This window comes from Microcebus murinus, chromosome 6, assembly GCF_040939455.1.
Source record: "Microcebus murinus isolate Inina chromosome 6, M.murinus_Inina_mat1.0, whole genome shotgun sequence".
In the NCBI taxonomy this organism is placed as follows: domain Eukaryota; kingdom Metazoa; phylum Chordata; class Mammalia; order Primates; family Cheirogaleidae; genus Microcebus; species Microcebus murinus.
Genome location: NC_134109.1, coordinates 99,056,148 through 99,084,040, shown reverse-complemented (window position 1 = coordinate 99,084,040; position 27,893 = coordinate 99,056,148). Strand labels below are relative to the sequence as shown.

Sequence of the window (27,893 nt, the reverse complement as noted above, 5' to 3'; positions counted from 1 at the left end):
TTTGGGAAACCATTTGTAGGGGGAAAGGCAGGTCAATCACACGATCTAAAGCCCACAAAGCCAAAACCATACAAATGACAGGACCACTAAATTTAGAAAATGTCCTACAATGTGCATTTTATTCCATATCATTATACAATGTTTACATATAGTTTTAACTCTTAAGAAAATGCTCTTTACCAATTCATGTAGTGCCTAAATCTTTCACTTTCACACGGAGACATGGAGAGTGGAAATCCACATCGAATGTTACCCTACGGAGCTGCAGTGAGCTGCAAGTGTGCCAATGAGAAAGGAATGGAAGTCTTAAAAAAAGAGCAGCGTGGCTCACAGACCCTTGGCTTTAGTGAATTCAGGCATGCGGGATCCATAGTCTCACCTCATCGCAAAACTCAAGACAAAATAAATTAGTGTTGGACAGAGCTCTAAATTGTACAATATCGAACAAAAGGCCACAGGGGACCTTTTGTCTAAAGTAGCACCAATCCACACCTGATTGTGTTTCCAACATTAATCTTCCCGTTCCCTCTATCGTTGGCACTTCGAATGGAAATGTGTTTGCTTTGGTGAGGACTCCTACACTGACTAAGCATACTGTGTTGCTAAACTCTCTACAAAGTGTGGCAACATCAACCTGGGAAATGGCACGTTTCAACCATTATGACCCTGACATGGTATTTCGCAGATGTTTCTGTGACAGTGGTAAAAGTAAATAAAAATGCATTTAAGGGGTTCCATGGTAAGCAGGTTTAAAAAAAAACAAAACAAAACAACAAAACAAAAGAATGTGGTCGCGGCTAAGGAGGTTTTCACATGTTGTTTAACTCCAGTAAAGTCTGATCCAGCATCTGATGCATACTAAGGTTTTCTTCTTTGGCATGAGCCACTTTCTCTGCGGTGGGATTAGAAAATTAAGTCATGAATAGCTGCACTTTGGACACAACGGTGGTTTGTACATTTAAGCAGGCAAACGTCAATCAACAAACACAGGATGAGATGATTAGAACTAGGCATGCTTGTAAGACATCGCTCATTTCCAGACAAGGACCTAAGAAGGGGGAAAATGTCTTGGACCCAAAGGAACCATAGGCACAGAGTCTCAGAGCGGTCAGGTGCACCTTCACCAACGGTCTACTCCGAGAATAAAATGCAGGGGGGCTTTGGTGAAGGTTCACTGATCGTGTGCCGTGGGAACAGGGAGAGGTAAAAACCAAATACAGCTTGCAGCACTGTTACACAAACGGGAGAAGTTAATAACAGCAGACATTTTCTGAGTTACAGGCAGTTAAAGGTCTGGGAATTGTGCCGTAACACAATCTCACAGAAAACAGATGCCAGGAATAGGTTTTCTGACAACTTTTAAAATGATTTATTTCTATTGCTCATAAAAAAAATTATCAATGTATTTCATGCACACTTCATCAGGATATCGTCTTAACATTTTGACAGTGTTTTATTTATCATTAGCATGACATTCTCAACCAGATTCCAACAACACCATTAGGCTGAAGAAGGCATACCTTTCAGACAACCGGGGACTTCTGACATGAGCTCCTGTTTTCAAAAGCTATTTTGCCCAAGCATAGGTACATTTAATCGTATTTCAAACACTAGACCAGATATTAAGAACTTAGGAATACGAATATGTAATTAAAGCAGCACACACAGTTGTCTGTGGGAAATAGAAAACATTTTTTTGCTTTTGGTCCTTATTATGTATCAGTTCAGACAAGAGGACCAGCTGTTGCAAAGAGGAGTGCTAAAGTGACTGTTATAAATATTTTACCATAAAAGCTGTTTGGGGATTAAAGATAATTTAATTATTCCAGCTATATAGAGAAAAATGCAGGCAAAGCCAGCCTTTCGGCGGTTCCTTTCATTTGCATTTCTGCAGAAAGCGACTGCTTTCAACTCTAGGTGGAGGGAGGACAGTCTTAGACTTCCTGCACATGGGCTCCATTCCTAGAATTCAGCCCAAGTGTGTTCACACTTAAGTTTAATCCTCATTCAGGGCCAGCTTTAGTTCATTAGTTAGGCGGCGGTTTTGCTCAAGTTGCTGGTAGAGTTGATCTGTACAGGTCAGCAAGCAGGTTAGCAGAAAAGAAGAGGCAGAAGGAAGAAGAGGTTAGCCAGACTTGGTGAGAGGCAGTTAACAGAGAACACAGATACACCTCAGGCAGGACAGCAACTGGTTCCTTGCTGAGCAGTTTACCCTTACACCACATGGTCATCTGTCCTGTGCCCAGGAAGGGTGGGTGGTAAAAGGCTTGACAGACTTAGGAGGGCCAGAATTTCTCCCTTGGTGGGGTGAGAAGAGGCAGAGAGAGAAAAGGAAGGGGAAGGGAGGGGAGGGGAAGGGAGCAACAGGATAGGAGGAGGGAGCGGGAATGTTCCCTGTGTACTTCACTAAAGCACCTTGTGAACTGAGCCATAGTTTCTGGCAACAGATTTGGGAACTGAGGCCCGGCTGCAGGTGAGCCCAGCACATCGTGCACCCCTTGCTAGGAGGCTCAGTGGAGGACCTATGGAAACCTCGACCTGCCCATTTCTGCCCACCTCTTGCAGAAGCCCTTTCCTCTCTGCTCACGGGGAAGGCTTCCCCCTCAGGTAATATCCAGTGTGGGCTACTGCTTCTGCTGCATGAAAACTTTTTGAAATGCAGAACTAAGTCCCTGTCCTTCCCCCAGTCACCATGATACAGGGTACAAATTCTGAACTCTTGTCCAACTTTGATGTGTTACCCTATTCAAATAGCAAAGAATAAGCATTATCTCCACTCATCACTGATTAAAAATTCATCTGCTTACCATCTGCCATCAAGAGGATGGCATTCGTGTTTGGTGCTAATGGATGTGTATAAAATGAATAAAACCTGGAACACCTACATGACGGCCAGTGTGATATACTCTTTACATATTGTCAAGCAATCCGCTCATGTGGCTAGGAAGCAAACCACAAGAGTCAGTCTGTATCTGATGACTCAAGAGACACCCAAACAATGACAGGCAAAAGCCTGGCACCCACCACGAAAAGTTGGAGGATGCATGGTTGCTTTGAATGATGGTGACAACCGGGACCTAGAAATACTTAATGACCTTAAAAAGCTAACAAAGCTACTCCTGGGAAAATGTGCCACCAGCCCCCAGGTCTATTGGGAAATTGAGCAATTCTCATATTAGCAGTCTCTCATAAATGGTAGGAGACGGGAAGATGCTATGCTCATGCTTTCTAGCTTGGAATATCTGCTGCCTTGTACTCTTAGCTAATCCAGATTTTCTGAATATTCAAAACCCGGGTCAACTGTCACCTCCTCCTGTAAGAATTATTCTTTTCCTTCTTGGCTCTAAATGCACAATGCCTATTAGTTTGGACGTGCTTCACTATTTACCTTCCCACAAGATGGCCAGCTCGTTGAGGGCAAAGAACATTTCTGGCTCACCTCTTTACCACACCCCCACTACCTCTCACAGTGTCTTGCCTGTGGCATAAGATTGGAGGTTGCAAAATGTAAATCCCATCACTGAATCCACACTATTGACATGGGGTACCGTCACCAAGGCAGGATGTCTTGGTTTGCTGAGCCCAAATGTTTGGCCAAGCTGGAATGGAAGGACTCTGGAGAAACCCTAGAGAATCCAGATGGTCAGTGAATCCAGCTGAAAGGACAGTGGTCCCTCCCCCAGCCTCCTCTGGACCTTCTCCCCTATAGCTGCCATAGAGCTGGTGTGCATGGGTGGCCCAAGGGCAGGGACCAGACACATTTATACCCTTGGAAGTGTTTTCTCCTCTTTTTCTATGGGGACTGCCAGATGTCTGATGCCTGTAGTGCCCAGACTGAGTGAGGCTTTTGGTCTGGTTTTCTTGCAGCAGCTGCAGCTATGGCCTGGCCTTGAACTAGAAGCCTCGGCTCCAACAATTTCTCGATAAACTCAACTTGCTGTTTACCCTCTGTGTACACATACCTCCTTGGGCTACTCCAGACCTGCCTTGCCAGTCCATCAGTTTCCCATTTCCTCTAGCAGACTGGTACTTGTAGAAAGTACGCAAGTCTCCAGAAAGGTTCCCAGAGACAGATGCACCTCCGGAATTAACTGAGCATCTGCTCAGCAGAGGTTTTGGACTTGTCATTTTGTCTCTGGCAGGAAGCAGGATTACTCGGAGAAGGGTATGCTTATGCTACTCTTAATTTAAAAAAGAACAAGGCAGGGCTCATGGTCAGAAGCAGGCCCAAGGAGCCTTAGGAAAGACAAGACATCATGTTATAGAAGCCCTTATATCTCAAGGGGGAGACATTGTCCAGATTCTAAATTTTAAAGCCTACCATGCCACTACTAAAACACTTTAATTCACAGCTCTCTTTAAAAAGAGTATTTCTTCTCTCCTCTGAAGTCTTTGTAGAGTGACAGATACTATTTTCAGAGTTTGCCCAAATTTATTTGAGTATAGTAGTCATATCAGCTCTCTCAGGCTAATAAAACTATACATAAAACATGAAGAGCACCCGCATTTAAAAACAGGAGAAACACAGCAAGATTGCTGAGGAAGGAAAAATATTGAAAATTAAGAAACTAAAGTCCACATTACCTAAAGTTCTAATTTTGTAGTGTATTAAAAAAAATCACTTAATTGCTATTTGTGAACTGAAATAGTGAACTCCAAATAAAATACAACTGCATTCTGAACAATTTCTACCAACTACTTTTTTGGAAAAAAGAAAAGAATTCACATTAATGGCTACATTTTTTAAATGTCCACAAATGAAAAAAAACAAACAAACAAAACCCAGCTATTAAACACAAAGATGATGTATGTACAACTCCTCCTAAAGACTACATGATGTGCTTAAAAGCACAAAAATAAATTATGACTGAATGTAGCGATCATATTCAGAAAACCTAATATATCATTTTCATGATCAAAATGAAGGTGGCTGAGTAACGAATATACTTTTAAAAAGCTTGAACTCTTCTTTGTGCTGTAAGGGATGATCAAAAATAACCACAACTTACATCGTCTGGATTCAAGTTATTTTTTGCTTTTTCCGATGTGTAAATTCCTAGCAATTGTGGAACAGCGGTGGAGCCACTCATGAGCCTCACTTTAGTTAGCCCCGTCCTCCCAAGCAGGGCCAAATATCAACACAGAGGGCTCGCCACATCCCGGACTAAATCTCTGGCAGAGGAAGACACTGATCAAGCCAGACGACCTGACTCCCAACAAGCAATGGACCCCGTGCAGAGGTTCTCAACCCCACTGCACACCAGAACCAACACAATTTCCAAAACACCCCACAGATGCCCGGGCCTCCCTCTAAACTCTGCAAAACAAAACCCTGAGAGGGATGCAGGCCTGGGTATTTTTCTAAAAGTTCCACAGGGAGCTACTACTTTAGAAACTCCTGATATTGAAGTGCAATGTTCAGAATAAAAAAAGCAAAAAAAAAAAAAAAAAAAAAAGCAGCCGCCAAAAAGTAACCCTCGTACCTGTGAAGCAGACTTGTAGTTTTATTCGGTGTTGAAACTAAAATGCCAATAAATAAGTAAAAAGAATAGCAAACAGAAATAGCTTACACAGTGTTTATTTTACACTGAAACGAAGAGCTTCTGTACAATAGAAAGCAGTGTGTGCCTGGCTCTAGGGCGGGGTGCTAAGAGAAAGGACCAGGCTCGGCTGGAGAACAGACAGATGCAGAGCTCAGAGAGGTGGGACATCCAGCTCGATGAAGGAGTCTTGGGAGAAGTGAGGCAAAGAAACTTATCTGCGTGAAGATAAAAGGTGGGAGAAAAAAGAAAAAGTGGCACAATGGAAAAAAGGAAAACCAAACTAACACGAGGACAGACAGCACTTGCCACGCAGACATGCAAACCCCCTCGCCATCACAGCCCTGGGAGGGTCTCCGTCTTTGCCCGCCGAGATCTGTACCCAAGGCCACCACGGTCCCCTTTGGGTAAGGGTCCATGTTAAGACGACCCATAAACAGAATTTAAAAACAAATTTTCAGTTAAACCCACCTTTCGGAATATTTAATCATGCTTGACGCTAAAAGTTTTTCCATAGAATCGCCACATTTTAGCACTGGAAAAGACCTTAGAGACAGATGATCTGATCCACCCCCTCATTTGCAAACGAGGGAAGAGAAGATGGAACTCTCTCTCGATTCCACGGTGACAGTCATGTCTCTAAGGGCTTTTTTTTTGTTGAGTGGAGATTCTATAACCTCTAAGGCAGCAGGCACATGCCCCACTCTTCACGCTATCGTTTTCTCTGTATGGGTGAAGGAATGACAGGAGGGCTTGGAGAGTAACATTTCCAGCCTCAGTGGAACACAGTGCGATGTTAGAATGAAGAACCCTTTGTGGAACATTCCAGGTTAGAATTTAAAGAGGTAGAAAAAGCTTAACACTTTTAAGTTTGGTTAGTAATGTGTAAATTGACTATGCAAGCTCAAGGTTCTTCTCATGAAAACACAACTACCTACTCTAACACTTACTGCCTCACGGTAAAATCTGGGCCATTAACTCCCAAACTGACATTGTACAGCCTGTGTTTTATTTCCCATTTCTTTGACACAGGTGGTGGTAAATATTTATTTTGGGTTATTTAATTCCTTTTATATAAACAGAAAAGTAGAGAGTTGGTTCCCCAGCAGAGGATCCACTTTACTCTGGAATTCTTTTTTTTTTTGGAGACAGGGTCTCACTGTTGCCTGGGCAGAGTGCAGTGGCACCATCACAGCTCACTGCAACCTCAAATTCCTGGGCTCAAGTGATGCTCCTGCTTCAGCCTCCCGAGTAGCTGGGACTACAGGCATGTGCCACTATGCCCGGCTAATTTTTCTATTTTTTGTAGGGACAGGGTCTCACTCTTGGCTCAGGCTGGTCTCTAACTCCTGGCCTCAAGCGATCCTCCCGCCTCGGCCTCCCAGAGTGCTAGGATTATGGGCATGAGCCACCATGCCCGGCCTACTCTAGAATTCTTAAAAGTGAAGAAGAGATGATCTTTTATAGCACCATTCTTTAGTCTGTATTGGATTTGCCAATTTCCTTTTCTTCCATACAAATACTGACCAGGCCTGACCCTGCTTAAGCTTCCAAGATCAGATGAGATCGGGCATGTTCAGGGTGGTATGGCCGTAGACCCAATTTCCTTTTCTTTAGATCCTTAATAACCTGACACTTCAGGGTTTCCTTAAATGTATATTTCTTTTATGGAAATGATCACATTGTACTTAACTGAATCTCAGGAAACCAATTTTTGGTATTTCTTGAGAAGTTCCTCCACAATTGCATGGCCTTCTAGTTTTACTCGAGTCTAGTTTAATTCCTTAAAAGGGTGGTGCTCAAGGTCATTCATATTCCAGTTCATGGCTCAGTGGGAACAATCTAGTTGAGCGTTTACAAAATAAAGGGATTTTGAAAGGAAAATGGTTTGTACAGACAGACTTCACCTACTTGGCTTTTGTATCAGTAGAGAGTGAGAAAACAGTGACTATTCTAGTCATACGAAGGAGTGAACAGAGGGTGCAAAGGCGGAGACCAAGCAGCAGAGAAGGGAGCGGTGGTGAGTTTGTCCCGTTAGCATGAGGGCAATGGGTGTGAACAGGCAGTGGATGAACATTTACATGGAAGTCATGTCGTTGAGAGCGTGGTCCAGCTCCTCGCTGATGGCTTTGTACTTCAGTTTCTGAGCGTACAGCTCGTCTATGACCAGGAAGTGGAAGGCAGAGGTGCAAGGACATGGAGAGTGATCAAGAGATGGAGGGTGAGCGAGGGTGGCGTGGGCGCCATCCCGACACAGCAGCAAGGAAAGGGCAATGCATGGAGGGGTTGGTGCCGCAGCAGGTGGCCAATGCAGGAGGCGTGCGTTTTGTTTTTAAATAAATTGAAACAAAAACAGAGAGAACAAAACCCATTAGAAAATAAAATGAGAAGGACTCAATATGAAAATCATAACAAATATGGTAGGTTTATCAGTAAACCATGTTAAATCCTAAAAAAAAAAAACCCACAGAAGGCTGTCTCCTGGGTGGGTAATGGAACATACTTTTTTTTTTTTTTTTTTTTGCAGAGCTATATTTTAATTACACTGGAATAGTCAGCCACCTGCAGCTATAAACAATGGAAAAAAACACCCAAGGGCAGTGTTTTGGAAGAACAGTTTGCAACGATAGCTTGTAATATCTGGCTCCACCTTCAAACCACTGACTTCCTGACCAAACTAGACCACTGGGATATTGATTTCTCGGTGTCATTTAAATTACTCCTGTGGTCTTCCCACTCAAGCTGCCTGTTACTGGTCCAGGAGACTTGAAAGGCAAAGAGAGCCACACTTCTTATGGTAGTGTTGTGGCAAGTGTGCAATTGAGTTTCTGTAATGAAGGTTCCAGACTTTGCCGCACTTTGGCAGATTGTTGTGCAACCATTTGTCATTCTGTTTTCTCCACTATCTTGGTTATTATCTGCACCACACTCTAGTCCTTCCTCTAGCCCTTCTGTCTGTGATGTATATATTTTCTTTTTCACAGCTAACCCTTTCATAAGCCTCAGAGCTGAACATCTAGGACTTCTGTGAGATAAAGTGGGTATTACACTAAAATAAAACCTAAATTGCCTTGGGGAAGAAATGCTTAAGTCTTCAGTATAATCTCAAAATGCAATGCTCTATTGATTTCCCCTCCTTTCAGGATATAGAATATTTTGCTAAGACAGCAAATGACTTAAAAAGAAAAAAAAACCCAACAAACCCATGCATTGAATTAATACTTGGAAGAAGATAGGTTGTGTCCAAAAACAAAGATACCAAATATGCTAGACTATATAAGCATCTATAAGCACTTCACTTACAATGAAAAATGAACCTGTCACACTTCTGATGGGCATGAAGTAAAGCTAGATGGCATTTGCCATTACAGCTGCTGGCTAAATGTCACCTCATGAGCAGAGGACTCAGGTCCAAGAGTTTAAGAGCCACAGATGAAAACCCCAGAGGACAGACAGGAAGGATGTGCAAGAGCAAAGAAGTATATCAAGGCGGATGCCCTCGGAATGGAAACTCATTTTACCAGGTCAGTATTCAACCATAAGGATTAAATTAAAACTGACACTTAAGATCTTACCTTCTAAGTCGTCAATGCTTTTCTCCAATTTAGTTACTGACCTCTCCGCAAACTCAGCCCGAGTCTCAGCCTGTAATGATTTAATTTATTTGAATCAAAGTTGGGAAGTTTCACGTTTCTAGTAGCTACAAATATAGGGAAGACCAGAGGACGAAAATGAAGCGCATCAGCCGTAAAATGGGCCTGAGACTACTTGTCCATTTCAGAGTGATAGCAGCTAGCACAACACATACATTCCGAGACCGCCTTTGCATATTCCCGACTTGGATCGTTATTAACTTTAAAATGAAAAAGCCCTGACTAACTCATTTAAAATCCTGTTGGCTCCATCCAAAACCCTCAGAATATTACCTCCTTCAGTTTGTCAGAAAGGACCTTGATCTCTTCTTCATATTTGTCTTCCTTCTGTGAGTACTGTAATTAGAAAGAGCATTCCAGATGTCAGGCTGCAGCTCACCCTACTCATGCCTCCTAATGCAAAGAACGTGCCAGCCCAGCCAACAGATGTTAAAGATCTCTCAGGAGGTAACACAACCTCTGATATCCAATGGCATACTACAATACATTCTCTGCTTTCTTGCCTATTGTTTTACATGGGATAAGAACAAGATAACTTATCCATTTGGCACTTGATTCCAATTAAATTGATGACTCACATACCTAACATAAATTCTCTACTAAAAAAAAAAGAATCTGCTATCCAATAACCATCAGGAAATAACCTCTCGATGTTGCCACGTTGTCATGTACTAAATGCCTGCTGCACTGTCGCTTTCATCAGCAGGCCTCAGAAGAGGAAATGCTCGCCTCTTTTGTGTAGCTCTTAAAAGATGCCTTTTCCCCCATGCCATGCTCCTGGCCTACCTTCTCGGCCTGAGCCTCCAGTGACTTCAAGTTGTTCGTCACAGTTTTCAATTCTTCTTCAAGCTCGGCACATTTGCTAATGTTTTCGATCAGAGGCAGAAAGGGTGGGAGACAAGCCAAAGGAAGGAGGAGAGAAAAAGGAGAGGGATGGGAAAAAATGAAAACCGAGTCCCAGAGACGAAGGGCTGCCTTAAAGTAGCCAAGTCATCAGGTCTTAAGATGCTCAATATTAAGACGTTGCCATGGACGCTGCCTCCCAACCTCGCAACAGCAGAAAGGCAAGGTGACAAACCCCAACAACTTTGGAGTGTGATAATTTGGCTTCTTTTATGGCTGCCCAAAGAAGCATTTATGAAGGGAAAAACAAAGGAGCATAAAGGACCAAGGGAAAGCACTTAAAGCAAGATATAAATAGCAGAGGGTGTAGTGAAGGTGCAGTCGTTATACCAAACCAACCAGTAGGCATTGGAAGCTGAAAGACATCTGGGTTGCAGTTAAACCTAAAAACCACACATGAGCCATCAGTACCTTATCCTCTGCAGCCATTAATGCTTTCAAGGTCTGATCCATTATTCTTAATTGTTCTTCCAGCTGTCGAACTTGGCTGTTAGTGGACACAGGAAATGCACAAGGCCATTCACAAAATCAGTGTGCAGGTAAGGCATGCAGTGATACACGCATTCATACATAGACACCCCACACGAGTCCTCCATGTTCCATACTCGTGGCTCATCCATACATCAAATGAGCACAAAAGGAGCCCGGAGCTGAAACAGGTAAATGTGCAGCTGCCAGAAGGTCATGCTGTTTAGTCACCGCTCTGCAGCACCCCACACGCGGCCTCCTGGCGCCGGGCCGGCTTACCTTTCTGAGAGCTCGGCCCGCTCCTCTGCACGTTCCAGGTCACTCTCAATGATGACTAGCTTGCGGGCCACCTGCAGCAGGAAAACACAGCACACACACACACCATGGGCCTTGCAAGCTTTGTGTAGGAGGGTGTGGGGGTGGGCATCAGATCCCATCAGCCCCTAAGGGCTCTTGTCTACAAACATGATGATCCTCTTTCCAGCAGACTGGAGAGCAGCAGTGCCAACAGGGAGGAGACCAGAGGCTTCTGCTCACAAAGGCCCGGGATGGTTAGTTACGATTGGGCAGTCTCAGCTGGAAGTCTGAGCCAGGTGTGTGTATAATTATACAGCGGCAAGACCAGAATGCGGAAGGAGGGAGAAATACGAAATCCACAACCTCAAAAATAGCAGCAGGATGAGACATGGTGTATTTTACACTGAAAAGGTCGGGGGAGGGGGGGAAGGAGCTGCCAGGAAGACACTGAAAATAAACCTAAGAAACCCCATCAATTTAGGCCTCTATACGTCAACCTCCTTTTTGTGGAGGAAGAAGGCATGAGAAGCTAACATGAATAAGCTGGTGAAATGATTAACAAAGTCCAATCTGTATTCAGTGGAGAACCTGAGAGGAGAAAGGATACTCTGATGCAGTTCAAGATTAGCACTAGTGAGCATAGTGTTATCAGAAGATAATAATAATAAAAAAGGAGGGTCAGTGCTGTTTCCTGGCCATGTGATACAATAAGGAAAAAACTAAAACCTTAATAGCAATGTTGGCTCTGTTACCGCAGGAGATTGTTTTCCTGAGGACATGACCAGGAGCTGATTCTCCTGCAAACCTGTGTTGATAAAGGGTTTTCTACCACCCTGGAGGAGAGAGGCCTCCATGAACCTCCTCCGAGCAAGTGCATGGTCCGTGGTCTCTAAGCTGCTGGAACAGGACGTGCTAGGTGAATCACACTGGCAAGAACTGCTTGCACCGTGACAGCACGAGAGCCTCCTTTCACAAGGCACAAGTGGTCCAACTCTCCTTTCTCCTGGCTGAAGAAAGATCTTTTGTCCTGGTCTTTGGGGACGGGGGAGAGGAGTTGTGGTCTTCCTTCCCCTTGCTATGGACTGGCTTCATGATGAAGCCTGGGATCCCCTAGCAGGACCAGAACAGGAACCGACTTCTGGAGACAAAGGAACTTTGCTTCTCAAAACCACCCATTTCTGCCAAGGAAGCAGACTGCTTCGCTCAGGAATCAAGGCGGTACCCTGCTCCCTGGCCTCCTGAAGGCCACTGCTGGGAGCCCACGAGGCTCTGGGCCTCAGGATCTGACCTCTTCATACTTGCGGTCGGCATCTTCAGCAATGTGCTTGGCCTCTTTCAGTTGGATCTCCTGAATTTCCATTTTTTCTTCATCCTTCTGGGCTCGACTCTCAATGACCTTCATTCCTCTGAAAAGAGAGAAGCAGGAAAACCCAAGATTTACAGCTGACCTCCCCAAATGCAAACTGCGCTGCTGTGGTCTGTGAGGCTTAGGGTAAACGGCAGGCCAAAATAGAGTACAGAGCTACTTTTATATTCCAAATCATGAAACAAGACTTTCCAGAGCTAAAAAGGCAGAAAAAAGACATACATTTCTCTCTGTTCATTGTGAATGAAATCTCAGATTTTGGGCACTGGTGAAACTGTCCAGGCATCTAATGTTAAATGAAACGTACTATGTCAGGATCCTGTTGGAATCTGGGAGGCACGGAAACAGAAAAAGGCAACATGCTTTACTTATTAAATATATAATGGGATTTCTTCCCTTTCCTGTGGGAAGCCCCGGCTTGAAAATGGACCACAGCTAGAACAAAAGCAAATTTATCTGCAAGTACCTCTTTCTACACAGAAGCTTCTTAATCTATCAGCCACAAATGAAGATATTAGGCCGATCCACATGAAACTGCTGATATCGGACCAGTTTAGACTAGGAAAAAAATGGCAATTTCAGATGGTTCAACTGAATACTTTGGATAAATTTTGCTTGTAATGAAATCCTTTCATGTTAGGGGTGGTGGGAGGCAGGCCTGATACTGTCTTCTGTGCTGATGAGTATACCGGGGTCCTGTGGCATGGTGCTATGTTTCAGAAAATGTTAATTGACCTATATTTTACAGATTTGTGGAATAAAAAAATCATGTTAAAATGGGATTCATTTACTCAAATTTAAGTAGGCTGTAAGCTAAGTAAACCACTATTTTTTGATGAAGCATTAGAATCTACTTGAGCAGGCTAGGTGTAATCATGCCTGTAATCCCAGTGCTTTGGGATGTCAGTACAGGAGGATCACTTGAGGAAAAGAATTTGAGACCAGTCTGGGCAACATAGTGAGATCCCATCTCTACAAAATATAAAAAAATTAGCATAGTGGTACAGGCCTGTGGCCCCAGGACTCAGGAGGCTGAGGCGGGAGTATCACTGAAGCCCAAGAGCTTGAGGTTGCAGTGAGCTATGATGGTGGCACGGCACTCCAGTCTAGATGGCAGAGTGAGCTCCTGTCTCACAAAAGGAAAAAGAATCTATGTGAGGAGACCTGAGACCCACTCTTGGCTTAGCTACAAATATGCTGTAAGCCTTGGGACAGGGTACATCAGTCTCTGAGCCCTCATTTTCTCATATGTAAAACCCAGGGACTGTAGTAAATGATCTCTAAGTTCCTTTTACCCCAAAGCCTGACATTAACAGATTGCCTTGAAGGTTCACTGACAGGTGTATTTCAGAAAGAAGTAAGCCACAAAACCACTGTTGTGTGTACAACTGTAAGAGATGATTCGTTGTCTTAAAGAATTCCAAAACTCTTGGTTAGCAAAGAGACACTAAGCAACAATGAATAACAAGCTGAAAACTTTAGCTAAAAAACTTCCTTTATTCTGAAGTGTGAAGTTGCTTTTTATACCTGGTGGCAGGGTCACTTCAGAGATGGAGAAATGGACAAGATGACTGATTGCATTCACCTGCCCAGGTTGCAGCGCAGGCAGATACACTTTCAGTGTTCTGGGCCCCCTACCGCCATGCTATCCCTTAAGCAGCTGATTGCTCTCATCTCACGGAGTCTTTCTTAGAGTGCTTCGATGCAACATGGCAGATATATTAACTTGAACAACTATCTGAACATAACAGAAAAGCTTTCTAGAACATCTGAGGTTGTGCTGGTCTATATGAACGATGTTTTCCCTTTACTACCAAAAGGCTGAATCTTGGAGTAATAAGTCAGGTAGAGGCAGGTTAGCGTGGAGGTGGGCTGCACCTGCCTATCTGTTTGTGTGCACATCTTATCTGTATTAAGTCCAAGCCCAAAATAATTTACTATTGCAGATCATATTTCTGTTTTATCTGTGCTTTTTCTTCCATCTATTTGTTACGCTGTTTGACAAATGAGAGCCCACAGTTCCTTTATCTAGACCTAAGCATCCTGGGAATATTTGGGAAAAAAGTTATATTTAAAAAAAAATGCACAACTGCTCTGTGGTTAGTAGGAATGAGAGAACCAACACGTGTCCCTGAAATTTCTCATTTACTTGTCTGTCTCCCTCATTGGATGGTAAGCTCCGTAAGGGCAGGAACGAGATCTTTTTCTTCTTTGTAACTTTGGGGCTTAGAAGAGTACTTTGCACATAGTAGGTATTCCACCAAGGTTAAATGAACAAAACCAACCGAGTTATACCTGGGATCAACGGAGGAAATGATCCCACCAAGGGACTGTAAAATTCTTAAACCTCAGAGACCAGAGAAGCCTTCCTTGTTCATTCCACTGGAGGAAGGGCTCGGGCTAAAAGGCGGCTGGATGAGGCGTTCTCACCTCTCACTCTCATCTGCTGCCTTCTCGGCCTCTTCCAGCTTCTGCAGAGCTGTGGCCAGACGCTCCTGGGCCCGATCCAACTCTTCCTCAACCAGCTGGATGCGTCTGTTCAGAGAAGCTACATCGGCTTCCGCCTAGGCAGAGAGTGAAAAGCATTCCAGGATTAGAGAGAAAGTGAGGGAGGTACCTTCAGGAAGCGGCTGGGACTGCAATGCTGACTTCAGACAGGAAGCCTTTGTGGTGAGCTACCTTTAAGTGGCATTACAAACCCCAGTCAACTCTGGAGTTCTCAGACACATTTTTCACATTGACTTATACAATGAGCATCCATATTTGTGTATTTACAAACCTATACACACAATTCTCACGGGACAGATGGATCATCAGCAAACACTCTCTCACGCGGTTCCTTTCTTCTGTAGATTGCAATGCCCTGGCTTTATTTCCCTATTAAAGGAGAGCTGCACTGCAGCTGCCTCACTGGGAGCCTGGGGTGTGTACAGAGACACCAAGACACCCAGGTTTGGCCCCCTAAGACAACAGCAGTATAGTCAGAAATTGGACTCAGGAGTTTTGCTCAACTCTCTTTTCTTCTGGCTACTTTCTCAAAAGAGCCTTATAAAGGAATATACATATTCTATAAATATTTTAGAATACTTCAAGATTCACTGGTTCTAAAATACTCACCATATGAAGTCCTAACTCATTCCAGTAAGTCTCACCCCACCCCCTCCCCTTTCAGTAACTCCTTTAAAATAACTGGTCATGCTGGAACAGAGCCAAGAAAATTTCCCAAGTGCTTTTGACATGAGCCTATGAAATTTCTTAGAAGTCAAGAAAAGTATCGAACCCCTAAGGAGAAAAGCAACACAAACATTGTTTTTACTTGGTATCTATCTCTGAAATGTTTCTTTCTTGTGGAGCCAATGATCACCTTCTAAGAAATTGCTATAATTATGAATTTATAGTTCTCTGCACAGAGTATGGGTTCAATAAAACAAGTACAACCAACCTAATTTAAACAAAAGCAACTTTCTTAGCACATGGATCTATGATACACAGATTTAGAAATGCATATATAGTTAGAGACTGTCATGGCCTTTAGTCAAAGAAATATGAGAATATTCAGCTTTTTGCTTGTCTAGATTCATAAGATTTTAAATTTTCTCTGGGCAGAGGCGATTAGGGCATCACCAAGCATGGTGATGGATTCTATAAAAACATTTCAATACACCTTCAACTGGACAAAAATGTAGTAGCATAACTGGTTGATGGAGGCAGGGAGCAGAGCAAATGTGCAATAAATCCGAGGAGGAGGGTTTACAACTGTATTTGTTACAAAGTAAGTTGTTATCAGTGCACAGTTACTAACTGGGCCCAGCTAGCAGTGACTGACTGATCCATGACTATTGTTTCTACTTTTGTTTTGAGGAAGTGTGAAGGTATAACAAATTTCTTTTAAAAATCATTATCCCTATTTAAAAAAAAATTGGGAGGATGCATACATTAGGAGTATACTTTTGGTCAGGTCAGATTTCTTCACTTTTCTATATTTTCCATTTCCAGTAAAATTCTATGCCTTTTATGAGCAGGAACTCTAAAAGTTGAAGCAAAAACAAGAGCAAAACAAAAACAAAATACCAAAACCACACACACACAAACCAGTCATAAAAACAAAAAAACTCCGCACGACCACCAAAAAACTCTGTAGAGTATTTACGTCATGTACTCAAAAGTACCGCATGTTTTCTTTTCTTTTTCCTTCTTTCTTCTCTTATTACTATTATTTTTAATATGAAGGCAAATATCCTCATTACAGATGCTGTGGCCTATCGGTGAAATGTCACAAGATTTTCAAAACATTTTTGTAGCCACCAAGTTCTAGGTTCTCTAATGTGCTTCAGATCTGGGCCCAAACCTCGAGGAGTGTACTCACAGAAAGATTGTTTATGCTTTGGGGAAACAGCCTTCTGGGTGACAGTTCTGCCCCCAGCTCCCCACACAGCTGGGTCACCAGAGAGGAAGGAGACAGTACCTCGTATCTGTCCCAACCTCTGCACACAAGATCTCCCTGAAACGTTCCCACCAATCGATCTGTATCGTCCCTTTCATTCCCCACCCCCACCCCCAGCCAGGAGCATTCTGTAGCACCTTAGACTCCTTGACATTAGGGCATATGTCCTACAGGAATGCCAGCCAACAGGGCCTCACACAGGGCGCCAGGCACGACTGAGAATGGACATCTGTTTCTAGGAGCCAGTCTGCGACGCAAAGGCAAGACTGGTATGCACACACAGAGCAGACCTGCAGGTGGCTGGCCCTTCCTGAGGAGCCCCTGTAAGTCTGAAAAATGGAGCTGGAGGGGTTCTCAGGCACCACCCAAATCAGCAGTTCCCACAACTGGCTGGGCGTCAGAATCAACTAGGAGATGAGTATAAAAAATACAAACTTCTGGGTCCCTTCCCTAGAAACTCTGATTCAGGAGGTTGGTGCGGGGCAGGGAGCAGGAATCTGCATTATAAATAAGCAACCTCCTCCATTCCTCCACCAAAAGAAGCTGGAAAACTCTGTGGGAGCTGCTCATCTAGCTCTTTGTTAAAAAGAGGGAGAGGAAAGAACCTTGAGCCAGAGCGCTGAAGTATGCTTGGGCCATATAGCCATCGGTGGGAGATAAGCCTAAAACCCAAGTCCCCTGGCTCCCCATGTGCTGGCTCTCCACTTGTCACTTCTCTTCCTGGCCTCCTGAAATGTCATGGGAATCTTGGAATTGGCAGTTCTCACCCCTGGAGTCTATTTTCTCACATCAGATTGGGAAGTTCTCTACCACTAGCCCCCAACCCCAACTCCCCAAGAAAGGCCTTTGGGAATGGACCCCTACTTGGACTAAGGAATAGTTACTGTTATGAAAGTCATCTACTGAACAAGTCATCTCAATCCTTTTTGAAATAAAGTAGGGTATAAAATAGAAAACTTCATAAAATAACACTAATAGGCAATAGATAGCTCACATATGGACACAGAGCATTTGCTCTGTAGCCTGGAAGTCAATGTCTACTGCCTCAGCGGTTGCAGAGCGGGAAGTGCAGGTACTTGTAGGTTAAAGTCAGGACTTGGGAGTAATCTTGAGGCACATCTATCTTTATGGGGAAACCCTGGAGTCTTGACAGGCCTTGCAGGTCCTGTTATACTGGGCTAATAAAAATTTTTTGTTTGGTTCCTTGGAATTCAAGATGCGTTTTATTTCATAATTTAAGTAGGGGCAATTCTCTCTTTCTTATCTTTATTATTTTTTTTTTTCTGGATTTATTATGCTCTATACCCAAGAAGCCTCACACCTCTCACCTTCATTAGCTTTTATTTCTGGTACATTTTTCCTAAGTTTTGAGGCTTAGATATTTTCAAAGGTTCTTTTCATCACGGTACCTGGGTAGTCTTAAGGACCTGCTGTTGCTTGTGTCAGTACAAGCCCTTAGCCACTCGAGACCATCTGTTATTTAAGAGCAGATATAAATAGCAAGGCATTGGGGAGGGTCAAGACCCCAGAAATAAATTATTTCCAGGCATGTAAATCACCCTTGGTATACTGGGTTAGCTTTCTTCTAACAATGGCCCATGTGTTGACTGCCAGTGAAGTCAATCCCAACTCCAGTTTGGGATGCTGGTTTCTTTTATTTCAAAAGTGCTATTGTGTCCCAACATGTAATGAGCTGCTCAAAAAAGAGACTGCTGTATTAATAAAGGCTACCAATGTGTTTGCAGATCTGTTGTTAAACAACCTCCTAGTGCTTGGCACTCGTGAGGTGCCCTGGAATTGCACATGGCCCTCCCCCTATAATGGCTACCTATACAGAAAACAAAGGCATGCACACTATTCCCTCACTCCCAATAAGATACTATGTAGAAGTCAAGGTCATGCCCATTTCAATAAAGCACAATATTACTGTAAATCAGAGTTTGGGAGGAAAAAAAACCCCACACTCACAAACTCTTACATGGCCTAGATTTTCATGAAATCTGGATGTTTTAGCTAACACAACAAAAATTAAAAATAGCAATGACTTTCTTTTTTTAAAAAAAAAGTATTCCAGTTAAGGCTATGAAGAAGAAATACTGGGAGAATACATATCCTAAAAAAAAAAAAAAACACCAAAAAAAAAAAAAAAACCCAAAACAAAAACCATCAATCAATCTTCTGGAATATGTTTCCAAAGTCCTGCCTGAACCACAGTGGAACATGGGATGATCAAAGGTCGGATCTTTTTAATTCACACAAACTGTAGTTATACACAGAAGATTTCACTCAACTTGCTGTGTAAGACCAAGTGACCACAGCCAAGCTAAACTTCTGCCCTTATATGGTAAGAAAAAGGGGGAAAAAAAGAAAACCACTGATGACATTAAGGGGCACTCCCATGGATAATAGATAAACACAACCTCCTCTATCTGTGCCAAGGCCCATAATTTATGAGGCATATTTGTATAATGAGGGAGAACAGACATGAACAAGGCATTGTAGTGCCTTCGCCTTGCCCACATATGAAAGCAGAAGTTGAGTATACATTCCAGTTACAGCCACTCTGGGAGTGCCAATGCAAGCACAAAATGAACTCTCCGTTTCCTTGTCCCAGAAATATTTACCAACTCTAAAGAGGAAAGGGCTGGGAATTTTTGTAAATTGGTTGTTTCCCATGATTCAATACAGTTACTGATTAAGAACCTACTGGCTACAACTGTGAGTCTCCTTGTTTGCTGGGTACCCAGAAAGGAGGAAAGACATTAGCTCCTTCTTTTTCTTTCTTCTTCTTTTTTTTTTTTTAATAATGACGAAAAACAAACAAAACCCTGGTAGGTCACAAGACCTAGAGTCAATCATTACATCAAGCAAAGTCCCCTCACTCCAACATTTTGAAGGGCCCACACACCCTGGAAAAACAAACTAGGAGGAAATAAGGGATGGCTGCTTTTACCAAGGTAAGTGTTGGATTAATAGGACCTATTAACTCCAGCCTGTCTGAACCTTTGAGTATTTGAATTTAGGCCAATTTTCCAGTCAAATATTTTTTACAGTGGTTCATGGCTTAGTCACTAAACCTTTATCTTTACTGCCAAGAGAAACTGTTACTGCTAGCTTAATTCACAGCCCAAGCTGTGTCTAACAAGTACCTAAATTAGCTATGTTTGAGTTCCAGTTTCAGAAGTTAGGATTAATTCTCAACCTAAAGGTCTCTCTTTAATGGTCTGACCCAGTCCTCAAATTGTTGTCTTATAAGGTTCTGTGTCTAATCATCCAGGTAGACTGTTTTCAAAAATTATTAAAAAAAAACAAAACAAAACTTGACACTATTTAAATCACTTTTGACATAAAGCCTTAAAAAGAATGACAGCATTGTCTTTAGCCAACTGGCACATGAAGAGTACTGTTATAAAAACGATGTACAAAATAGAAGGTAAATATAAAAGTAATACCATGCTCTTCATAAAATGTATCTTTTTTGTCTAACATTAATCACTAGGCCAGGAGTCAATATAAGGCTCTCCAGTATAGGATCACACCTGCCACTTCTTAGCAGAGTAAGGGGAGTTCTTCTGATTTCCACCACAAATGCCACTTCAACCCACCCAATGTTCTTTCCAGTCTGCCCTCTTCCTCTCTCCAATCAAGTTCCAAAAAGAAAATATTCTTGATTAAGAGCATTAAATGCTGTGTTTTTTGAAGTCATGTAATGAGCAGACGATTTTTAAGACCCTTGCTAGGTGGTGAACGGAAGGAGATGCCATGCTGTGCAGTTAAATAACAGCTGACACACAGCACATACTCTGTTGTGACAAACACCACTGTGATGTCTTTCCATACTAACTGCTTTAAGCAACAGGTAGGTGCTATTATCATCCACATTTTACACCTAAGGAAGCAAGGCAATGAGCAATTAAGTAACTTGCCCTGAGCTAGTAAAAGTAGTGGAGCCAGGATTCAAATCCTAGCAATCTAGGTCCAGGGTTCTTGTTCTTACCCATCATGTTCTATTAGTTCTAATGTTCAAGGACAGCAGCTAGCCAGAGGAAGTTGAAATTAATTTATTCCTCAGCCACGCTCAGAGACATCCCCAGGACTTTTGCTGACTTATCCTCTAAAGCAAATACTGAAAATTCTCTTTTGCCTTTTGATTTCCTTATTCCTGTCTGTATTGTATCTGAAACTTCCTCTTGTTAGGCTTTCCTCTTAAGAGGACCCATTTGTTTCTTGGTATTTTATACAAAACTGGTCTTGAAGTTTCTGCAGCCAGCCATACAGCCATTACAAACACTTAACCATCACCACGGACTCAACTCGGAACAGCCTTGTATATTAAGCACAGCTGGACATCATATTATGGCTTGTCATAAAATTCCCAAGGTGTTTGAGTATCTTGATTTAAAACACACTCTCTCAAAAATCAACAAATATCAAATACCTAAACTACCTCTGAAATCCTGTTTCTGTTTGTTGGATACATTTGCCTTAGGAGAAAGGAAGGAAGCCAGGTATTACATTCAACAGGGGGGACGGGAAGCAGGCAAGAGAATACACCCAATAACCGTTGACATTTAGCCAACTTTTTTCAAGACTCGGCAACAAAGGACTGTCTATCTAAGAGAGCATGGGAGGAGGAATGGTGGAGAGAGGGAAGGGTAAAAGGCCTGCATACGATATAAGCTACAGCTGCTAAGCTGTCAGTGTCTCAACCGACACAGAGGAACGGGCTTCCAGGAAACCACAGGGTCAACGGGGATGGCACAGTTTTAGCATCCCCAGGCCCCCAAATCCAGCAGTGCCTCTCACCCTTGACCTGTCAACGTCCCTTCCCAAAGGGACGGATCTCCAAAAGGACGGACCTCCTCCCTCGCCACTCTCAGAGCAAATAATGCCAGCAGCGTAAAGTGCACATCCCGGGCACCTGAGGGACCGGACCGACGGCCGCCACCTGAGAAATGAAGCCCCTTTCTGGGAAAGTGCTGCTTCCAGAACCTTCTCAACCCCACCCCTGCTTGCCCTCGGAGCTTTTACTTTAGACCAGCAGGACGACAAGGAAAGGCAAAGGAGACGGGCGGGGCCGCTCCCGAGGGCCGGCGCCAGCTGGCCCAGGTGCGCCAGGTGCGCCCCGGAGGCGTGGGGGCGGGGGTTGGTGGGGTGATGGGTGGGCCCCTTACGGTCTCCCTCAGCTTCCTCTCGTGGTCCAGCTCGCGCTGCAGGCTGCCCGCGCGCTCCTCCGCGGCGTCCGCCTGCTCCTGCAGGCTCCGGATCTTCCTGCGCACCGCCTCCAGCGAGCTGCTCCCCGCCATCGCGCGGGGCGGCGGGCAGGCTGCGGTGGAGAGCCCGGCTGCTGCGCTGCGGCCGCCGAACGCCGGTCCGCCCCGCCCAGGCCGCTCGGCGCGACTGCGGCGCCCCCTGCGGCCCAGGAGCAGCCCGGAAGTCGCGGCCTCCGGGGCAGCGCCGGCGAACCGCAGGCGGGTGCGCGAGCGCTGGGGGCGGGCACGCGCGCGCCGCCGACCCCGGGAATTGGCGGCGCGCCGGAGGCACTGCGCATGCTCGCGGCGGCGGCGGGCGTGGCGGGCGCGCGGGGTTCGCTGCGGGGATACCTGGCCGGCTGGGCCCGGCGGGCGGGGAGGCCGCTGTGCGAGGGCTTTTATGTCACCGCTCGGCGTTCCTCCCCGGTGACCTGGGGTAACGGACCTGGCTGCTAAGGGCGACAGCGGCTCCTGCTGGCCGCGGGAGCGCTCCGCTCCAGAGTCCTGATTCCCACGCCCGGGAGCTAGAGAAGCTGAGCGAGGGTTTGGAGCCCGAACATGCCCTCAAGGGACTGTTTCCTCAGAAAGAGCCCCAGAACACAAGATCCTAACCGCAGCACCCTCCCTGCCCGCAAAAAAAAAAAAAAAAACTCCACGAAGTGAAAACCACTAACTTATAGAGCATAGTGCTTAGACCTGCTGTTGTAAAAGCAGTTTTCCTACGTTGAATCTGGTTCCTGGTTCCCTGCTGTGTGACTTTGGGCTAAATAACTTGACTTTGCTGGGCTTCATCTGTAAAAGTGGAGATAACAGAACTTTCCCCATAGGGCTGCTATGAGAATTATGACATAAGAAAGCGCTTAGCACAGTACTTTGTACATAGTTAAGAACTCAAAATGATAGCTATAATCAATAAATACACAGGCACCGTTTTAAGAGTCAAGCTGGGGCCCATAATCAGTCGTGTGATCTCAAACCAGCCTCACTTTCAGTAAAAACAATCATCTCGAGGGGCGCTTCTCCTTACAACTTTGGCTGGCGTTAGACCAGCCCATGAGATCCCAGAATCTGACCTATTCTAGCCTGGACTTGGATGCCTTTAAAAGGCAGCCCAGGGAGGGCCACAGAACCTATGAGAGGGCCTCTGGCCAAAGCTGGGTAAAGCCACCATGGACACAATCTCTGGGAACTGGAGTCCCTCCTTGGGCTGCGTTTTTAAATGCTTTCTAAGTCTCAGGGCTTATTTTCCCTCTCACCTTGGTCACAGGGGGCTCTTAAAGCCAGTTCCTGATGTGCTTAAGAGTGGGAATAATGAAGAAAAAGAAAACATGCCTGACAACCCCCTCCTCCTCCAAGCCCTAACAAGGAACCTTTGCTTTCCCGACTCATTTTCTGGGGAGTTTCTTTCTCTCAGCCTCTGCTGAGACTCTCACAAACCCCAGCTCTGGCCCTCACATCCTGTAGGTGGAGCCTCTTGCTTTGTTTCCATGCCGCTCATCTGGTCGGGGGGTAGGGGGGCGGGTGGTGGCTACAGTTCCCCCTAAGCACACAGGCCGCTGGCCTCCAACATTGAGGATGGTGGTAGCGGTGTCTGGAAACCTCCAGAAACAGCCAGGAAAACTGCTGGACAATTGCAAGTGCTCTAAGCAGCCAACTAGTGACTTAATGTCCTGTTTTTTAAACACCTGGGGAGGTCAGTTTCAGGTGAGTTCATTTTTATGCTGATGTCATTATACAAGAGTTTAGGGCAGTTGTTCTCATCTTTGGCTTTGGGTTGGAATCACTTGGGTGCCAACTGGATTCCACACCCAGAGATTCTGATTTAATTGCCTGGCGTGTAGCCTGACTTTGGGTTTTAAAACTTCCCTAGGTGATTATGTTTAGAAAGGTTGAGAATCACTAATTTAGGAAGTAAAGACCTATGGGGGAATAAAGACCCACATACTCCAAATAGACACATCACAATTATTGGCGAAGGGGTTGCGGCCAGAAAAAAAATGGAGTCCTCAATCTCCTTCAGCCTCACTTTCCACTTAAGTGGAAAGACAACAAAAAATTCAAAACAAAACCATCAGGGATACTACTCCTGAATGACAACCTTTTGACCTAGGAAGAGCCCACTTCTGGAATAGGAAATTTGATTCTACCTATATTACCTCCCACTTCACTCTTTCTCTAGTGACATCTGTCTTTTCCTCTTCAAGTCTTCACTATTTCTACTAGTTTAGGAATCACTCTAAATACAGTCATGCAACACAATGTTTGGTCAACGATGGACAGTGCAGATAGATGACAGCCGTCCCACAGTTATAATGGAGCTGAAAAATTCCTATCACCTAGTGATTTGCATCACAATTGTTTACAGTATTCTGTACAGTAACACGCTGTACAGGCTTGTAGACTAGAGACAAGAAGCTATACCACATAGCCTAGGTGTGTAGTGTGTAGTAGGCTACACCATCTAGGTTCCTGTAAGTACTGTACACGCTGATGTTCACACAATGATGAAATCACCTAATGACAAAGTTCTCAAAATGTATCCTCTTTGATTAAGCTACTCATGACAGTATAGCATTTCTTTGCTAACTTCTTCAACATCCTTACAGGTTCTAAACAGCCTAAAACGTCTTAAAGGGGAAGAAGACCAATACACTATCAAAAACAGTATACCATATTTAGGGACAGTTTTCCAGTGGGAAAAAGGAACCAAAACACCACTCAGGAACCTCCCTTCCCTGCTGGCCCCACCCCTCCAGCTGACTTTAAATAGCTTCTTTTCCATTTCTGCCCCACCCCATTCTAATAACTTTTCTATAAAGACATGATTAGCACTACCTAGTTACAATAATTATTATCCTTTTTTCCTTAAGAATTGTGGTAAGATTTTTCTTTCTCTTGCTTTTAGTCTTAGTGGGCTATTTTCAAATTCTCTGCATTCTTTTCCTTATAAGGAATATCTCCCCTTGATCTATCAGCGGCTCTTTTGAAAAAGCTAAGTAAACGTCCTGCTGGAGAATTTGGGGGAGACAGGCATCCTCCAGTTAGCCATATATGGAGCAGACATCTGATCTGCATTATACAAAGCAGGCTCAGAGTTATATATTTTTTGTCTCTTTTTCTAAAGCCAGGTAGGTTATAACTTAAATGTTTTAGCTAAATCAGTGTTTCCTCCAAACCCCCTTTCTAGGAACCTTGATTTCCACTGAAAATTTCTTTTTGTCAGATTCTAAATGTCCTATGTCTGGATTTCTCATTTACAAAGCACACCTGGAGATACGTTTCAACCCTTTCATGCAACAAAAAGCCTTTGCTGATTTCAAGAACTGAGACAGACCCTTCAGTAATTTGCAATTTACCCTCACACAAAAAAAATCCTGTCGTTGCACTTGATGGTTCAACCTCTGGCATAGCTTTCCCTAGTACTCACACATTCTTGGAATTGTTACCAACTTCCCAAGGAATTCTTTTCTAATTGGGCCTCTAGGCTTAATTAGCTTCTAGAATGGAGCCCAGTGGTGTGAAAAGAAGTCGGTCCTTTGGAAATCTAATGCTTGGCTTGACTTTCTGAGGCAGGAGAGGCAAGCTCTTCAATTAAAAAGATTCCAGAGGGCAGCGGACAAAGGGCTGGTAGAGCTTTGGCTTGTGTGCATCACCCCTGAAACTATGTGGTGGTTGTCAGAAGGCTGACAGGTGGGGGGTGGGGTGAGCAGGAGGGGGCAGGGGGCAGCTAGTTCACTATACCATATAAAGCACGGAGCTATATATAACTCCCAGCTTACTTTCTGGATCTAGTGCTCTCAGACTGCAGACCCAAGCAAGTATCATCTTCCCAGCAGATCTTAAGGGCTGGATTAAGGCTTTGCTAGTGTGAAAGGAAGCTTCAGTGTCTCTGTGTCCCATCACGAAGCTCAGCCTTCTAAGCACCACTATGTCATTTCTTTGATTTAGAGGTCAGGCGTTCTGTACCCTGCCTGGACCCACTACTCAAATCCAGAACTTCCCACCCACTGGAGATGGCAAAAGGAAAGAAAGTGAAGAAAACCAGGCATTCTGTTTGCACAAACCTTGGCGATGATACCTCAGGGGTTTTCTGCCACCAGGGAGGAAAAGTTCACCTCCAGAATCCAATTTCAGCTGCTCTATTCTCCCAGCTTCTCACCCCACCCACCTTTACCCTTAGGAGGGTAAAGAAAAGGTGAAAAAAGAGAGAGAGAGGAATGGATGAGATATAAATGCAGGTGAGCAGTAGCAGTCAGGGGCCACATCCAGTGCTCCAGGCCATGGCGGGGCTGTGTACAGGTGTTCGGCAGGAGGAGGTAACCCTCCTCCATGGCTCTCCAGCCCCTGTGATGACCCCAGAGTGGCCACGTGGGCAAGAGGTGAGGGAAGCAGTGTGAGCGTGCACTTACATCGGTGGCCTTTTTCTCCGCCAGCTCCAGCTTCTCCTGGGCATCTTTGAGAGCCTCGGAGTATTTGTCCAGTTCATCTTCAGTGCCCTTGAGTTTCTTTTGCAGCGACACCAGCTCATCTTCCAGCTGGGAGTTGGCCGGAGGGTTTGGGGAGGGGGTGTGCAGCAGGCAGCGTGATCCCCGCAGGGGAGGGGTGTGGGTGCACAGAACCAAAAGGACAGGGACAGCGGGAGAGAGACAGGGAAAGACAAGGAGGGAGAGAGAAAGAAAAAGACAGAGTTAGCCATTCGTGCGCAGCGCCGCGCCGCACGCCCCGGGTACCTTGGCGGCGGCCTCGTCGGCGGCCAGGAGGCTGTCCTCCGCCTTGTGCAGCTCCTCCAGCACCCGGTCCCGCTCGTCCTCCGACACCCGCAGCAGCTTCTCCTTCGCCGCGATGTCCTCCTCGAGCTGAGGGCAGCGGCGGGCGGGGCGGGCGGCCGGCACGGACCGGGTGTCAGACACACACAACACAGGGCGCCGGTTGGCAGGGGCCCCTTGGGCTTGGGGCGCTGCCGAGTTGGAGCTCAGGGGACCCTAGGTAACCTCCTCTGTCCCGGAGCTGGAACCGCTCCGTGGCTCACCCCGCGCCCCACCTCCCCGGGGACGAGACTCCTGCCGAGGGCGCAGCGGGCTCAAGTCCACAACTTGGGGGCGCACAAAAGCGCCCCTGCTTGCCTGGCTTTGGGCTGTACCCTCCATTCTGTCCCATCTTTGTTCTTAGGAAACAAATCCATGACTCCCTTCTCCTCCCCCGAAGTCTCCATCCCAGTTTAAGTTCCATTCTCCCCAGTTAAAAGTCCAAAGAAATACACTTTCAGGACTTGACTCCTTCCCCCGTCCTTCGCCCTTCCTTCAAACTTCCCCAGGAACCGTTGTCCTTCCCCTCCTTCCCCCAGACTGATTCTCGGTCCCGAGAGCAAAGCGCCTCCAGGACTTGGAAGTGACCTGGCGGGTCTGGGAACCGGCGTCCTCGGACGGGACTGAGAAGTTGGAGTCAGCCTGCGCCTTGCGCTTCCCCTCCCCCCTGCCAGACGCGCGCCCCTGGCCACCCTGGTGGGGGGTGGGAGGTGGCTCCCCAGTCCTCGGGGTGGGGGGCCAGGAAGGGGTGCCAATCCCGGGTGCCAATCCCGGGGCTGGGGGCCCCGGGCGGGCGGAGTGCGGGCGCAGGGCCGGGGACGCGCAGACCTGCTTGCTCCTGTCTTCCGCTGCCTTCTTATCCGCCTCCGCCTGCTCGGCTCGATCCAAGGCGTTCTCCTTGTCGAGCTTGAGCATCTGCATCTTCTTCTTGATGGCGTCCATGGTGGCGGCTGCGAGGGGCCCTCGGGCGGCGGCGGGAGCGGCGGGGCGAGCGCGCGGTCGGGCGGCCGAGCGGGAGTGCGAGCGCGGAGCCGCCTGCTGCTCCCAGATATGTACTTTCCCAAGGGGGCGACCGCATTCCTCAAGACAGCCAATACTTTTTTGGAAAAGCTTTTTTCTCCTGCCCCCTCTCCCCCTCTCCTCCCTCCGCCCCGCGCCCCCTCCC

General features: G+C 45.5%; 1 protein-coding gene across 25 annotated transcripts; it reads right to left on the bottom strand.

Moving 5' to 3' along the window:
- Positions 1 to 91: 91 nt before the first annotated feature.
- Positions 92 to 27,782, bottom strand: TPM1 (tropomyosin 1). Of its 25 annotated transcripts, none has more exons than XM_012758659.3 (10): positions 27,557 to 27,777; positions 26,654 to 26,779; positions 26,333 to 26,458; positions 14,658 to 14,791; positions 12,150 to 12,267; positions 10,844 to 10,914; positions 9,980 to 10,055; positions 9,467 to 9,529; positions 9,116 to 9,185; positions 92 to 892 (listed from the first exon to the last, which is right to left on the bottom strand). In XM_012758659.3, exons 1-10 carry the CDS (start codon positions 27,668 to 27,670, stop codon positions 810 to 812), a joined length of 981 nt encoding a protein of 326 aa, XP_012614113.1. In that variant the 5' UTR covers positions 27,671 to 27,777; the 3' UTR covers positions 92 to 809. The 25 variants fall into 25 exon arrangements, with proteins under 25 accessions (XP_012614113.1, XP_012614102.1, XP_012614100.1 ...); XM_012758647.3 differs by lacking the exons at positions 92 to 892; positions 9,980 to 10,055; positions 26,333 to 26,458 and adding exons at positions 5,563 to 5,758; positions 7,622 to 7,700; positions 10,508 to 10,583 and having other exon boundaries at positions 27,557 to 27,780; XM_012758643.3 differs by lacking the exons at positions 92 to 892; positions 9,980 to 10,055; positions 26,654 to 26,779 and adding exons at positions 5,563 to 5,758; positions 7,622 to 7,700; positions 10,508 to 10,583 and having other exon boundaries at positions 27,557 to 27,779.
- Between the last annotated feature and the right edge of the window lie 111 nt (positions 27,783 to 27,893).